Source organism: Barbus barbus, assembly GCF_936440315.1.
Source record: "Barbus barbus genome assembly, chromosome: 25".
Classification (NCBI taxonomy): Eukaryota; Metazoa; Chordata; class Actinopteri; order Cypriniformes; family Cyprinidae; genus Barbus; species Barbus barbus.
In genome coordinates, this window is record NC_136753.1 from 4,846,745 (window position 1) to 4,861,699 (window position 14,955).

Genomic DNA, 14,955 nt, shown 5'->3' on the forward strand with positions numbered 1-14,955 from the left:
GAGCTCATTTCAAATTTGATGCCTGCTACAGGTCTCAAAAAACTTGACACGGACGCTGAAAAAGCAAGAAATTTTGAAAAGATTCAGCTGGGAGAACATCTAGCAACTAATTAAGTTAATTAACATCAGGTCTGTAACATGATTAGCTATGAAAGGGATGTCTTAGAGAGGCAGAGTCTCTCAGATGTAATGATGGACAGAGGCTCTCCAATCTGTGAAAGAGTGTGTTTAAAAACAATGTTACTCAACTTCAAATTGCAAAGCCTTTGCAAATCTCATCATCTACAGTGCATAACATCATCAAAAGATTCAGAGAAACTGGAGAAATCTCTGTGCGTAAGGGACAAGGCCGAAGACCTTTGTTGGATGCCCGTGGTCTTCGGCCCCTCAGACGACACTGCATCACTCATCGACATGATTCTGTCATTGACATTACTAAATGGGCCCAGGAATACTTCCAGAAACCACTGTCGGTAAACACAATCTGCCGTGCCATCTGCAGATGCCAACTAAAGCTCTATCATGCAAAAAGGAAGCCATATGTTAACATGGTCCAGAAGCACCGTCGTGTCCTGTGGGCCAAGGCTCATTTAAAATGGATTGTTTCAAAGTGAAAAAGTGTTTCTAAGGTCAGACGAGTCCAAATTTGACATTCTTGTTGGAAATCACAGACGCCGTGTCCTCCGGGCTAAAGAGGAGGGAGACCTTCCAGCGTGTTATCAGCGTTCAGTTTAAAAGCCAGCATCTCTGATGGTATGGGGGTGCATAAATGCATACGGTATGGGCAGCTTGTATGTTTTGGAAGGTGCTATGAATGCTGAAAGGTATATAAAAGTTTTAGAGCAACATATGCTCCCCTCCAGATGATGTCTATTTCAGCAGGACAATACAAAACTACACACTGCAGCTATTACAGCTATTTAGCTATTAACAGCATGGCTTCATAGTAGAAGAGTCCGGGTGCTGAATTGGCCTGCCTGCAGTCCAGATCTTTCACCTATAGAGAACATTTGGCACATCATTAAATTAAAAATACGTCAAAGACGACCATGAACTCTTCAGCACCTGGAAACCTATATCAGGCAAGAATGGGACCAAATTCCAACACCAAAACTCCAGAAACTCATAACCTCGATGCCCAGACATCTTCAAACTGTTTTGAAAAGAAGAGGAGATGCTACACCATGGTAAACATGCCCCCGTCCCAACTATTTTGAGACCTGTAGCAGGCATCAGATTTTAAATGAGCTAATTTTGTGCATAAAATTGTAAAAATTCTCAGTTTAAACATTTGTTATGTTCTATTGTGAATACAATATTGGTTCATGTGATTTGAAATTCTTTTATTTTTCATTTTATTCAAATTTAAAAAGGGTCCCAACATTTACGGAATTCGGGTTGTACTTTCAAGTAAAGACACGGCACAATAACATTTTATAAGACATCAGTCTTGTCAGTGCAAACTGTGGAGAGATGAACAGTTTTATTGCAATGATCTTCACTTAAGAAAGAAACAATGTTTTTGCTTGTGTTTCTAAGTCTCTGAAGACTTAGGCTGATGATCCAAGTGGCAACTTTTTGAGCAATGTTGCTGGGCAACAATTAAAGTGTTAACAATTGGTTAATGTTGCCGTCAATAGGCAACAAGGGGAGACACAGGGCCCATGACATCTAAAGTGTCCAGATAGAAATGTGTTATCCATTCTCAGTGGAAAAGTGCCCAAGCAACATTACTCAAAAAAACGTTGCCCAGCAAAATTGCTCAAAGATTTGCCCCGTGTATCATCAGCCTTAGTCTTATTTTTTATCTTTTTCTGCTGGATGCATCATTATGATGCATCAGTTTGACATCAAGAGCAAAAACTTAAATATAAATTTAGAAAATTGCATGTGGATTCCTGAGACTAAAGCCATCAACATGATGTCTAAAATGGACAGTTAATACCACAACAAACGTAATAAGTGCATTATGATCCTGAGTGGTTTGATTTGCATAATAAATGAAGTCAGATCAGATTAGATCAGATTAGAGTAATCTTGAATTAATCACTTCTGAGAATCTCATCCCATAAACTCAAAAGGGAGAATCTCGTACAATATATTGGAGTATTATACAGTGCCACTTTCTCATTGTATATTATTAAAAACACAACTAGAAACGATCAAGGTTCACGTACAGAAAACACCTTAGGTTGTTTGTCTTCAGGAATATCTGAACATTTTATAACTCTCAGTGTTTCCAAATTGCGCATTTGCTGTCTTTGATGTACGGTTGTCTGCAGAAGTTAGCTAGCCAAGGCATAACAAGCTTTTTCATTCTCAAAGATATACTCCAGGACGATCTGCCTCATGAATGTGTGCCTGTGCTCAGTGAAAAGATTTCTCTTTGAAGAATTCCCTCAGGAAAGGAAAACCCCAATGTGTTTCTCACTGATAATGATTTATAGGGATTCATTCTAAACCTTCTGTCTGCTCACCTTGTCTGCTGTGGCCTTTGAATCTTCTAAAAGTCCTGTAAACTTAAAATTGTTGAGGCTGTTTAGTGCTAGTTGAGTCTTCAGAGACAGCTACTTTTTGTCCTAACAACATAGGTCTGTTGTGTTGAGCTGTCCACGGTGCTGAAATGCTGCCAGGTTTACAGCTAGAAAATATACAAATTATAAACTGAAGTTTATATTGTCAATATTATTCAAAAAGATAAGTATCCAAGATTAATGGATGATTACACAAGTATTGCCACGTTACTCCGGGACAAACTGCCTCATTGAGCAGGTGTCTGAAAAGTGTTTTGTTTTTTAATTTGACAGAATGTGGAACAGACACACGAGATTTACAAAGAAAAAAAAGTTTTTATATTCATTTCCACATTCTGTGAATTGGATGTAGTTTTTAATATGTGTGTGTATATATATACACTGCCCTACAAAAGTTTGGAAACGCCCTAGAAAAGTGGGGTTTTGGACAATATTGGCATGAATCTTTTTTAATTTGTGATAATGTTTCACTGATAAGGGACAACACAAACTACGAAAACATATTTTATTACATAAGCAGTTTATACATAGAAAAAACAAAACAGCATCTATTACAGCAGCTATTACAGCTCTGCATAATCCAGGCATCGGAGCTGCATTGACTTGATCATTATATTACTACAAGCCTCCTGAAGGATTGCCCAAAGATGATTCACACTGGTTGGACACTTCTTACGGACATCACGGTCCAGTTCCTCTGACAGTAGCTCAATTGGGTTGAGGTGATTGGGGAGGCCATCCCATGACAGACATGATACCAGCTGACTGTTTCCTCTCCAAATAGGATTTGCACAGCTTGGAAGTCATTGTCTTGCTGGAAGGTTTAGGAAGGTTGGGGTGTTTCCAAACTTTTGGAGGGCAGAAAAAGTCTCTCTCTCTCTCTCTCTCTCTCTCTCTCTCTATATATATATATATAGAGAGAGAGAGAGAGAGAGAGAGTAAATAGACGTCCTATCATTTACTTTTGATTTTGTATCACCCCTGACCTTTGTATATTTTTCATTCTTCTATTGTGGTAGATGATTGCTCTGTTAATTTTCTTATTCAGTTATGAATATACCACCATAACATTTTCTTGGTAAGCAGCGCCGTCCAGTGGTATAGTGTAGTGTTCATTTTTCTGATTATGAAGATGAAAACTTTCCCCTCTTCATAATTATGAGCGGACATTTCTCATTTGAATGATCTTCCCTTATTCTATCACATGATAAAAAATAATTTGAAATTAAATGAAACATTTTTAACATATAGGCATTTTTCCAAATATTTCCACTTTCTGATTCAGCAAGTTCCAACATTAAATTTGTAATGGCTCTTTAGTCACTTAAAAGGATTATAATTTTTTGAATCCCATTCATTTCACCAGGTTACTTGCAAATAATTGTGACAAATGTAATCTAACACCCATATCTTTGACTACAAGTAGTCTATAAAAGGCTGTCTCACCAGTCATGTATTGGTCTTCTGCTCAACATATTCCCTGCAGAGCGTTTAAGTTTGCACACTGTGAGACTGGCAGGTATTGGTTACATGCAGTCATTTTGAGGTAGTAAGTGAGTCACGCACGCTGATGAATTGAGATTTTAATTCGGACAGACAGGCCAGTGCAGTCAGTGTGAACAGCCTGAGGCAAAGAGGAGATGACACCACTGGATCAGCAGAGCCGGTCAAACCAGCGACCAGAGTCATTAAGATGTCGCAAAAGAGGAGAGCACGAGATGTTTATTTAAACACCACAGATCCACGAGCATAGTGCGAGTCAATATTTTGAAGGCCTGTCTCATTAGATTTGTCTTCATGGCTTTCTAATGAACTCAGCTGGGATTTAATAGAAGGAACTTGCCTTGGCTTATTTAGGAAATTATTGATTAAGTCATTTCCCAAATAAGCCACAGCAAAGGTCCTTACACCACTCTCGCATTTTTGGTGTAGGCCTAATGTAAATGCAAAACTGTAAATGCCTGGTCTATCAATGTTAGGAAAAGTTTCCCACTTTTTTGTTACGTTCATCCAACTTTCCTGAGGTTTTACCATATTTGACTGACTGAAAATCGCCCAGGCTTCCCACATGGTGCTGCGAAAAGCAGAGAGGGAGCAAATTACTTGGCTATTTCAGTCTTCTGTAGCTGGAAAGGTGATATCTTCTGCATCCATCTTTCTGGGCAAGTGAAAAATTAATTAGGGATACGTGTCTGGTGTTGCTGGAAGCAAACGGAACAATGCATAAGTCATCAGGATAGATTGCTGCCTGTCACCAGCACAAAAAGTCACAGTGTGAGGCTCATTAATGGCATTTGTAGATTTGCCAGGGGAAAATGCCAATGTGTGTGAGGATGACAGTCTGGACATGCTGTTCCCACACACTGTCTCAAACTGACTGTTGTTTTTCTGTTCCTCACACACGGTGGTGTATTTATCGCTGTCTCTCATGCACCTCCTCTGCCGAAAACGATACCAGGGTTGTTATCGCATCTGAAAACTGTCAACACAAATAAATATGGTAGCCTACATGGAGATTTTTGGTGTATTAGCCTACTCAAATGACTCTGTTTTACATAGGTTATGTAGTATTTCTATATAAAAATATTTATTTTACAATAAACATAAATAGGCTGTACATCCACCCATTCTCTAAAACCTAAATGTATTTTTGTATATTATATTTTTTATATATAAATATTCATATAAATATAAAAGTATTAGTATATAATATACTGTATATTTATAGGCCTATTTATATTGCATGTATTTATTTGTAATTTTTTAAGATATTTTTTATGAAGTAAATACACTGGAAAAGTAGAAAAAGATTTACTCAGAAATTGATAGTCAACTGCACAATTAATTATAAAAAAAGGCAAGTAACCAGTGTTATTTTAGTGTCATTGAGATACTGTTATAATTTTTATTAATATTTTGAATCAGTTTTATATATATATATATATATTTCATTTTAAATTTAGTTATGGTTTTGCCATTTTTAGTAGTGTTTATGTGTGTCTGTATGTTTTTATTCATTTTTTATATCAGTTTTAGTTTTCATTATTTTAGTACATCACGTTAAACTAAATTAAAATGAGAATTGTTGGCAAATAGCTGAAATAAAAAGCTTTTCATATTTTATTTAATTTCAGTTAACATTTAGTCAACCTATTTTATTTCAAGTAATTTTTTATGGTTTTAGTTAACTATAACCTTTTAAGTAACATACTAAACATGAAAAGGCTGAAAATAGACCAAAACAGCCAGATAGCCACTAATCAGGTTTGTAACTGGGAAAGTTTGGGCAGTTTGGGAAATGTACAAGTGCACTGTGTGGGTTTTTTTTTTTGAGTCTTATATAAATCTTCTAACACCAAATGGATGTTTCTGAGTAAGAATGGGTCACTACAGCATTACTGAAAAATCCCAGGGCGCCTGGACCTATCGCTCTCTCCACAGAGAACAGGGCTGTGAGTAATGGCTGTAGATGGCTGCGGTCGCCACAGGAGAGGAGCCATATCCTGCTGCCCATATTCATGAGCACATCCTCTTCTTTACTGCACTTCTGCTGAAGTTCCTCTAGAAGGGCATTTGTAACCTATTTAATGTCCCACCCTAACTTTCTAGCATGTCTTTAAAGTGGTTGACACTCAATAACTGATTCTCCAGTGTCATCAAAATATTGCACAAGGACTATTTTTATGATACTGTTACGATTATGTTTTGGTCTTTTTAGACTAGCTTCTTTAACAATTTCATGTTTTGTTGTATTATGAAGAGCAGCGTGAACATTCTTCAAAATATCTCCAATAAATGCTGTTCTTTTGAGCTTACTAATTATCAAAGAATCCTGCAAAAAAAGCATAATGGTTTGCAAAGCACAACTGTTTCAACATTGATAATAATAACAAATGTTCTTGAGCTGCAAATCAGCATACTAAAATAATTGTGTGACACTGAAGACTGAAGTAATGGCTGCTGAAAATTCAGCTTTGGATCACAGAAAGAAATTACATTTAAATATATTCAAATAGAAAACAGCTTAAATTGGAATAAAATTTCAACACATTTTCAATCAAATAAAAACAGCCTTGGTGAGCAATATAAGAGCAGAGACTCTTTAAAAAATATAAAACATTAAAAAAATCACGCCAACCCAAATTTTGAACAACATATGGATTGTTATGGCTGAAAGTATAGACACCCCCTTTGAATGCACAGCTTTGCCAGATATTTCCAGCAGAATCAAATCTTAAAGCTACACCATCATATATTTACATACAGTAAAGCTATCACACACTGCTGTTGAATTGACAGAGCTGTTGGATTTCCTCATTCAGAATTTCATTTTCCTTTCATCAGCCTTAATTTAGTTTCAGAGCTCGCTTCTGAGGTCTATTTTGGGAGCCCGTTTCTTGAGGTTTCAGGAGATTAGAGCTGTGAGGATGGAAGCTCACAACAGCTCAACAGCTCGTCTGTGCATGACCACATACAGCTCACCAGAGAGCACACATTTCTGCATGCCAAGACCCTCTACCCATCCACACACACACACACAGTTTCTGTTGTCTGGAATGTTTAAAGAGAAACCGCATAAAAAATCAGACAAGACAGCAACTAAAAATATCACTGTAATGACAATGTGAAGAAATGAAACATGGCTGCTAGATTCAATAATTCATTTTCATGGTCCTGTGATGTGACAAATGAATATTTAAAAGCACAAATATTCCATGTAGTCTCTAAATTAATACAAAAGCATGAAAACTACATGCATAATAAACAAATGACCAAAAAGGCGTTTAAAATAGCTCAGATTGAAGCAACACCGCAAGACATGGCACACTGTCATCTATATATTTATATAGACCACTGGCTGTCAATTATATTGAAGGTAATAATAATTACGTATACACACAAACACATTTATTCATCATGCATTTTAACTCTATGGAAACGAGACACTTTGACATTTGATAAAATGTAGTTTTTGGAACGAAATGAACAGTCGATAATTATTTTCAGATATATAATACTTCTTTATTTGACTCAATAAGTACACTTGGAAAACATCAATTTACAACTGTAGTTGTGACCATGCAAACGTCATTCTCATTCTATTCATTTCGTTTTTAACATCTCACAATCTCACACTTTACAAACTGAGAAAAACAAGCAGACATAAAAAGATTCAAGTAGACAAATTGGTCTAGTTAAGACCTTTTGGACACGTGTCCACTGTATGTACACATGTCCCTTAGTTTAATATTTTACAAAACAGAAGAACAAACAGAGAATTACTGTTTGGTATTGCAAAAATGAGATAAACCATAGTTTTCAGTCGAATAACATTCAGCTGTTGCTGGTCTGTCGGCTATTATAGTGATATTTAGTCTAATCAGTAATCATTAATGATCTTTTGGTCTCATGTGCAGAAAGATATCTTCCACATGAAGACTATCAACTGCTTTAAACAGACAATAAAGCTGCAGGGGGAAACAAGTTTTCAGTTTCATCAGAATGGTTTTATACATTACAATTGCTGGTAGAGAGTTTTTTTAATGATGGTCTTAAATGAGCCTGGGTTTACTGACCATCAGACACAAAAGGAGGAGGAGGAGACCTGTTAGAGAGGATGAAGATGAATGAAAACAGACTGACGCTATGTTCAGAATAGAATACTAGCTTACTACTTGAATCCTGTGCAGTAGTCAGTGACACAGTATGCACGATAAATGTTTCTGTAGTATGCTACATTGCTGTCACATGACAGTTATTACATTTATTATAAGACTTTTTTCTTTTAAATGCAACAAGTGAATTTGATGGTGCAGTATGTAATATTGACAGCGTCTCCTCCTCAGACTTGACGCTCATGTGGGTTGCCAGATTGAGGACATGCAACAAGAGTGCAATTAACCATGGAAGGAGACAAGCCTTACACTTTTTTTTTTTTTTTTTTTACGTCGGACAGAATCTTCAGTCTCTGATCCAGTTAGTTTGTTGGCTTCTATGGATACTGTATGTTGTGTATTCTGCCAACTGGCAACCCGGTGTGTCAAATGCTATCGGGTAAATCAGCAGTGGGTGGAATCACACAGACCAAAACAAAAACAGAAATTCCGACATGGAAAACACATTTTAAAGTAGAATAATTGGCTGTAGCATTGCTTTTCGGAAAAACAAGTGAACTTAGTAAGTGAACTTAGTTTCTTATTTATCTGTAAATATGGTAGTTTTTGGTTTTAGTACAGTCAAAAATTACATAAAGCACATTTAAGCATCACAACATTATAACGTACAGTATGGAAATGGATATTAATTTTGAGATTTGTTAATTACTACACTTAATAGTGGTAAGGAGCCCTTTTCACATTTCTGTCAGGACCACTATCGTCAAATAGCTCTTTTCCACTGCGTGGTACGACTCGGCTTGGCTCGACATGGCTCAGTACGGCACAGGAGGGCTCAGTTTGTTTCCACTGCAGTTTAGTACCACTTTAAATTGGGTGGGATTATAATAGCTGCGCCGCCTCTACTGCCGTGACTCCTGAAAAGCTCTTGCTGGATCCGCTCCTCAGCTATCATCGAGAGGAACGTCTGTACTTTCTCAACAGACAACAAAATATTAAAAACATTAAAAAAGGTGAGCTCATTCAAAACAGTTGCGTTCGATCCTTCGCTGGCTGTGCTGATTTAAATCTAGCAGGTCTGTTTTTTTGTTTAGTTTTTTTATTATAAACATTATGTCAAACAATAAGAAAACAGATACAATACAAAAATACAAAATAATTATAATAACAAAAAGAAAATTAAATAAATAAAAAAATATAATAAAACAAATAAATTACTACACAGGGGTATGAAATTAAACAAAACACATTGCATTCAAAGGAAAAGATTCAACAGCTTACAAATTTTAACAGTTTTTAAAGCCTTCTTATGACATCAGCTAGAAATAGTCTCAATGCAATGCTGTATTTCAGTAAGCAATACATAAAACAGTGGCTTCTGACATGAATATTTACACTTATGTATATATCTAGCGGGTCTGTTGTGTCTCGTGTTGCAAGTTCAATGCCCTTGAAAAGTGACGATTTTCTCTGGCCAATCAGTGATCAGCAGAGTTTACACGTCATGTTTTGGTAACAGTACGGTTCGCTTGGAACCTCGGCCGAGGTGGTAATGAAAAAGTACCAGGTACTTGTACCCAGTGGAAAACCGCCAAAAGTGAACCGTACCGTACCGCTCCATACAGTGGAAAAGCGCCAAAAGATGACTGACAATTAGCATACAGTTTGGACTGGCAGTATAGTTCTGTTCTGACTGAGCAAGAGCTCAACCTAGCATGGATAAGAGCAGGGAGAGCAACAATAACCTGCCAGGGTAAACAGAACAGAACCAACATAAATGTACTGCAGATATCATAAAAGTTCAATAATTTAATGTAACATTTTAGAAATTAGTCTGATTCAAAGGAGAATGAGAAGGCCGAATCCTAATGAAAGGAGGACTTGGGGACGGAGGTGGGTAATTAGCTACTGAGAAACGCAAAAGCTGGTGATAATACTGAAGGACCTTATATATGGGTGCTGTGATAGGTGTCACATCCCTATAGGTAGACGTGGATCAGCTGATGCGAGCTTGACTAACGTGACCTACCAGAACTAATGCTACACTTGATTTCTATGGTTCTGGTCATCATAGTTGGGTAAACTTCTATAGTGGCGAATGGAAACTACAACAAATTTATTTTTTGCATTCCCCCAAAAAAATCCACAATGGTATTTCTATGGCTATCAAAAAGAAGGAAAAAATATCTAAAGATTATGTTGGTCAGAAGAGAGAAAACTGTCAACTTTGATGTCACTCCTTCAGCACTTACACAGCAGTGGTAACCAGTTTTCTAAAATGTAATGGTAATCTAAATGTAAAAACCCAGGACCACAAAACCAGTCATAAGCAGCATGGGTATATTTGTAGCAATAGCCAACAATACATTGTATGGTTCAAAATGATTGATTTTTGATTATTGAACATATTTTGTAAATTTCCTACTGTAAATATATCAAAATGTAATTCTTGGTTAATAATATGCATAGCTAAGGACTTCAGTTGGACAATTTTCTCAATATTTTTGCACCATCAGATTCCAGATATTCAAATAGTTGTATCTCAGCCAAATATTGTCCTCTCCTAACAAACCATACATCAGTGGAAAGCATATTTATTCAGCTTTCAGATGATGCATAGATCTAAATTTCAAAAATGGACACTTATGACTGGGTTTGTGGTCTTGGGTCACAAATGTCAAAAATCCTTAATATTGGCTAACTTTTACAGTACCGATATATTGTGCATATCAATCACAGCTTATCTTGATTCTGTTTCATTGATCAGTCTGGGAAAGGAAGATCAGGTTGCGCACATTGCACTGTGGGATAGCCTCATTCCTTGCAGTGGTTCTCAACTGGTGGGTTGCAATCCAAGAGTTTTTTTTAGAGTGGTGGAAACAAAGCTAAATACAAATACTAACCCTATAAATCCTACTGTATCATATTTGATATGCAAAAAGGCATTACTTGAAAAACTTGATTATCCATACATACTTTTTTAGAAAAATCATGTTAAACCTGTTGCATAAACTTTCTCATCTCAATTAATTTTTCTGACTATTTCATCTTTGCAGGGTTAAAGTGAAATATAATATATATTGATGCATGGTTAGGATAGCAAAATAAATAGTCTAATAAAGTTTAAACTAAGAGTGACAAACAAGCAGATGTCATTGCAAGAGTATGCGGCGATGATGCTCACTCAATGCAGGTGAAGCACATAGTGCTTTGAGCCTATTCACACAATGTTTTTGTGCTCCATCTGTGCTATTTTTAAACAACTTAGCTATGTAAACATGCCTCAGATGGACATATTTGGCCATTGCACCACATTTGTCAAGTAAAAAACCCTCACCTTCTAAATTTAGTTTTGCTCCCTCTAACTGGATCTTCCATTTCAGCATGTGTAATGTATATCATTCTACACACTCTTAAAAATAAAGGTTCCAAAAGGAGGCTTTCGTAGCGATGCAATAGAAGAACCATTTTTGGTTCCTCAAAGAACCTTTTTTTTTTTTTTTTACCTTTTCTTAAAATAACAATTTTTTTCTTAGTGTGAATAACATTTTGAAAATCCAAATAACCTTTTCCACTATAAATAACCTTTTGTGGAACAGAAAGTTTCCATGAATGTTAAAGGTTCTTCATGGAACCACAGATGCCAATAAAGTAGGCTACCTTTATTTCTTTCCTGACATCCAAAGTTCCATAAAGAACTTTATCATCCATAGAACCTTTCCATTCTATAAAAGGTTCTTTATAGTGGAAACTAAGTACTTTAGATTATTAAAATGTTCTTCAAACTAAGAAAGAAATGGTTCTTTTAAGATCTGTTCACTTGGGGAACCCAAAATGGTTCACTGGAAAACCTGTTTTTACGTGTATGTAGGTGCACTGCATACTATGCACAGTATGCACACTATATACTACCAAGACGGTAAGAGTAGCATGTTAGTATGTTATTCTGAACATAGCCAGAGAGCAGAGCATCACCACCTCACCACCTGACTGCTGTAGTCCTCCGTCACCCCAGTTAACTCCGTATTTTCCTGCTCTGCGTCTTTTCGTTCATTATTATCCTGTGGTTGAATCTGCGATGCTTTCTGTTCCTTCATTCTCCTGCGCTGCTGTCGTTTCCTCTCTCTCTCCTCCTGCCGCTCCTGATGGTGGCAGTACTGCACGCGCTGCGAGAAAAGCTCCCGCGCATATTCGTACAACTGCATGTCTAGTGCGTTCAACTCCTCTATGCGCCTCCGGGTGGACGTCCCAACCGTGACCCCGGCCGCCCGCGTCCCGTTAATCTGAGTGAAGGCGGTGATGAAGTGCAAGCCGAACGTCCTCTCAAAAAGGAACTGTGTTTTGCGCTGGAACTCAGTTAGGCCGAAGAACGCCATGCGAAGCAGGTTGCGCTTGGCGCTGCTGAGGAGCAGCTCGGCACGCCGTTCTTCGCTCATGGAGGACAGGTTGTAGCAGCCCACCAGGCTGAGATCGGCCAGCATGCGAGTCTGCCGGTTGTTGGCCAGGTTCGAGGGACAGGCCATGAACTCCTCCAGAGACACGCCGGTCCAGTCTTCGCTGCTGTAGCAGGCCGGCAGCTCGTCTGGAGTGGGAGGACGGCCGTCGCACATGTGTAGTGCTGTCTTCCACGTGGCGCCGCGCTGCACGTGCTTCCACTCGCTCAGGTAACGCGACACGGGGTCCCGCAACAACGTGATGTAGTAGAAGTTCCTATGAAGAGAACACAGAAGGTGAGGAATCTAGAGTAATAAAAAAAAAAGCTAAGAAATTGTCCTCCAGCATTGCTTTTTACTTAAAGAACAACAAAAAGTTCCAGTCACCTTTCTGTCATTACATGGAAAAGAGATGATATTCTATCAAATTGAAATTATGCAAACCTGTTACATATTTTCATATACTACTGTTCAAGTTTCGAGGCCAGAAGATTATTATAATTTTTTTCAAACAAAGAAATTAATGATTTTATTCAGCAAGGATGCATTAAACTGATCAAAAGAAGACATTTATAATTTTACAAAAGATTAATAAATGCCATTCATTTTAACTTTCTATTCATAAAAATAATAAAATAAGTTTATCACAGTTTCCACAAAAATACAGTGAGGGAAAATTAATTTGATCCCCTGCTGATTTTGTACGTTTTCCCACTGACAAAGAAATGATCAGTCTGTCATTTTAATGGTAGGTTTATTTGAACAGTGAGAGACAGAATAACAACCAAAAAATCCAGAAAAACCCATTTAAAAAAAGTTATAAATTGATTTGCATTTCTCCAAGTCATCAAGGTTTCGAGGCTGACATTTGGCAACTCGAGCTCCCTCCACAGATCTTCTATGTGCTTCTTCTTGAGCCACTCCTTTGTTGCCTTGGCCGTGTGTTTTGGGTCATTGTCATGTTGGAATACCCATCCACGACCCATTTTCAATGCCCTGGCCCTGATGGTACATGGCCCCGTCCATCATCCCTTTGATGCGGTGCAATTGTCGTGTCCCATTAGCAGAAAAACACTCCCAAAGCATAATGTTTCCACCTCCATGTCTGACGGTGGGGATGGTGTTCTTGGGGTCATAGGCAGCATTCCTCCTCCTCCAAACACGGAGAGTTGAGTTGATGCCAAAGAGCTGGGTTTTGATCTCATCTGACCACAACACTTTATCCCAGTTCTCCTCTGAATCATCGGCAAACTTCAGATGGACCTGTACATGTGCATTTCAGTCCTTCACGGCGTGGTGTGTTACCAATTGTTTTCTTGGTGACTATGGTCCCAGCTGTCTTGAGATCATTGACAAGATCCTCCCGTGTAGTTCTGGGCTGATTCCTCACCGTTCTCATGATCACTGAAACTCCACGAGGTGAGATCTTGCATGGAGCCCCAGTCCGAGGGAGATTGACAGTTATTTTGTGTTTCTTCCATTTGCGAATAATCGCACCAACTGTTGTCACCTTCTCACCAAGCTGCTTGTCGATGGTCTTGCATCCCATTCCAGCCTTGTGTAGGTCTACAATCTTGCCCCTGACATATTTGGACAGCTCTTTGGTCTTGGCCATGGTGGAGAGTTTGGAATCTGATTGATTGCTTCTGTGGACAGGTGTCTTTTATACACGTAACAAACTGAGATTAGGAGCTCTCCCTTTAAGAGAGTGCTCCTAATCTCAGCTCCTTACCTGTTTAAAAGACACCTGGGAGCCAGAAATCTTGCTGATTGATAGGGGATCAAATACTTATTTGACTCATTAAAATGCAAATCAATTTATAACTTTTTTGAAATGTGTTTTCAGGATTTTTTTTGTTGTTATTCTGTCTCTCAATGTTCAAATAAACCTACCATTAAACTTATAGACTGATCATTTTTTTGTCAGTGAGCAAACGTACAAAATCAGCAGGGAATCAAATATTTTTTCCCCTTTCCCTGTATTAAGCAGCACAGCTGTTTTCAACATTGATAATAATAAATCAGCAGATTATATTGATTTCTGAAGGATCATGCGAGACTAAATCCTGGAGTACTGATGCTGAAAATTCATTTTTGTAATCACAGGAATAAATTACAATTAAAAGTATATTAAAATAGAAAACAGTGATTTTATATTGTAATACTATTTCATATTATTTACTATTTCACAATATAACAGGATTTTCTTGTAAAACATACTCATTGAACTCATACTCACAAAAACATGAAAATAATTTTTACAAAAAAAAACTATAAATTATAATGATTATTAAAATGTGTGTAAAATATAATATGGAAAATATTTAGCTTCTAAAGTTTCTAATATTTAGATTGACACTGTATCTTTTTCTA

General features: G+C 37.4%; 1 protein-coding gene across 1 annotated transcript in view; it reads right to left on the reverse strand.

Annotated features, from left to right (window-relative positions):
* Window positions 1–12,120: 12,120 nt before the first annotated feature.
* The window catches only part of hs6st3a (heparan sulfate 6-O-sulfotransferase 3a), a gene marked incomplete at both ends in the record, with an annotated part of 28,362 nt that continues 25,527 nt past the window's right edge, over window positions 12,121–14,955 (reverse strand). Inside the window, one exon of the mRNA XM_079377199.1 lies at window positions 12,121–12,859. Coding sequence (XP_079233325.1) covers window positions 12,121–12,859 — 739 coding nt within the window. The remainder of the gene's footprint in view (window positions 12,860–14,955) is intronic.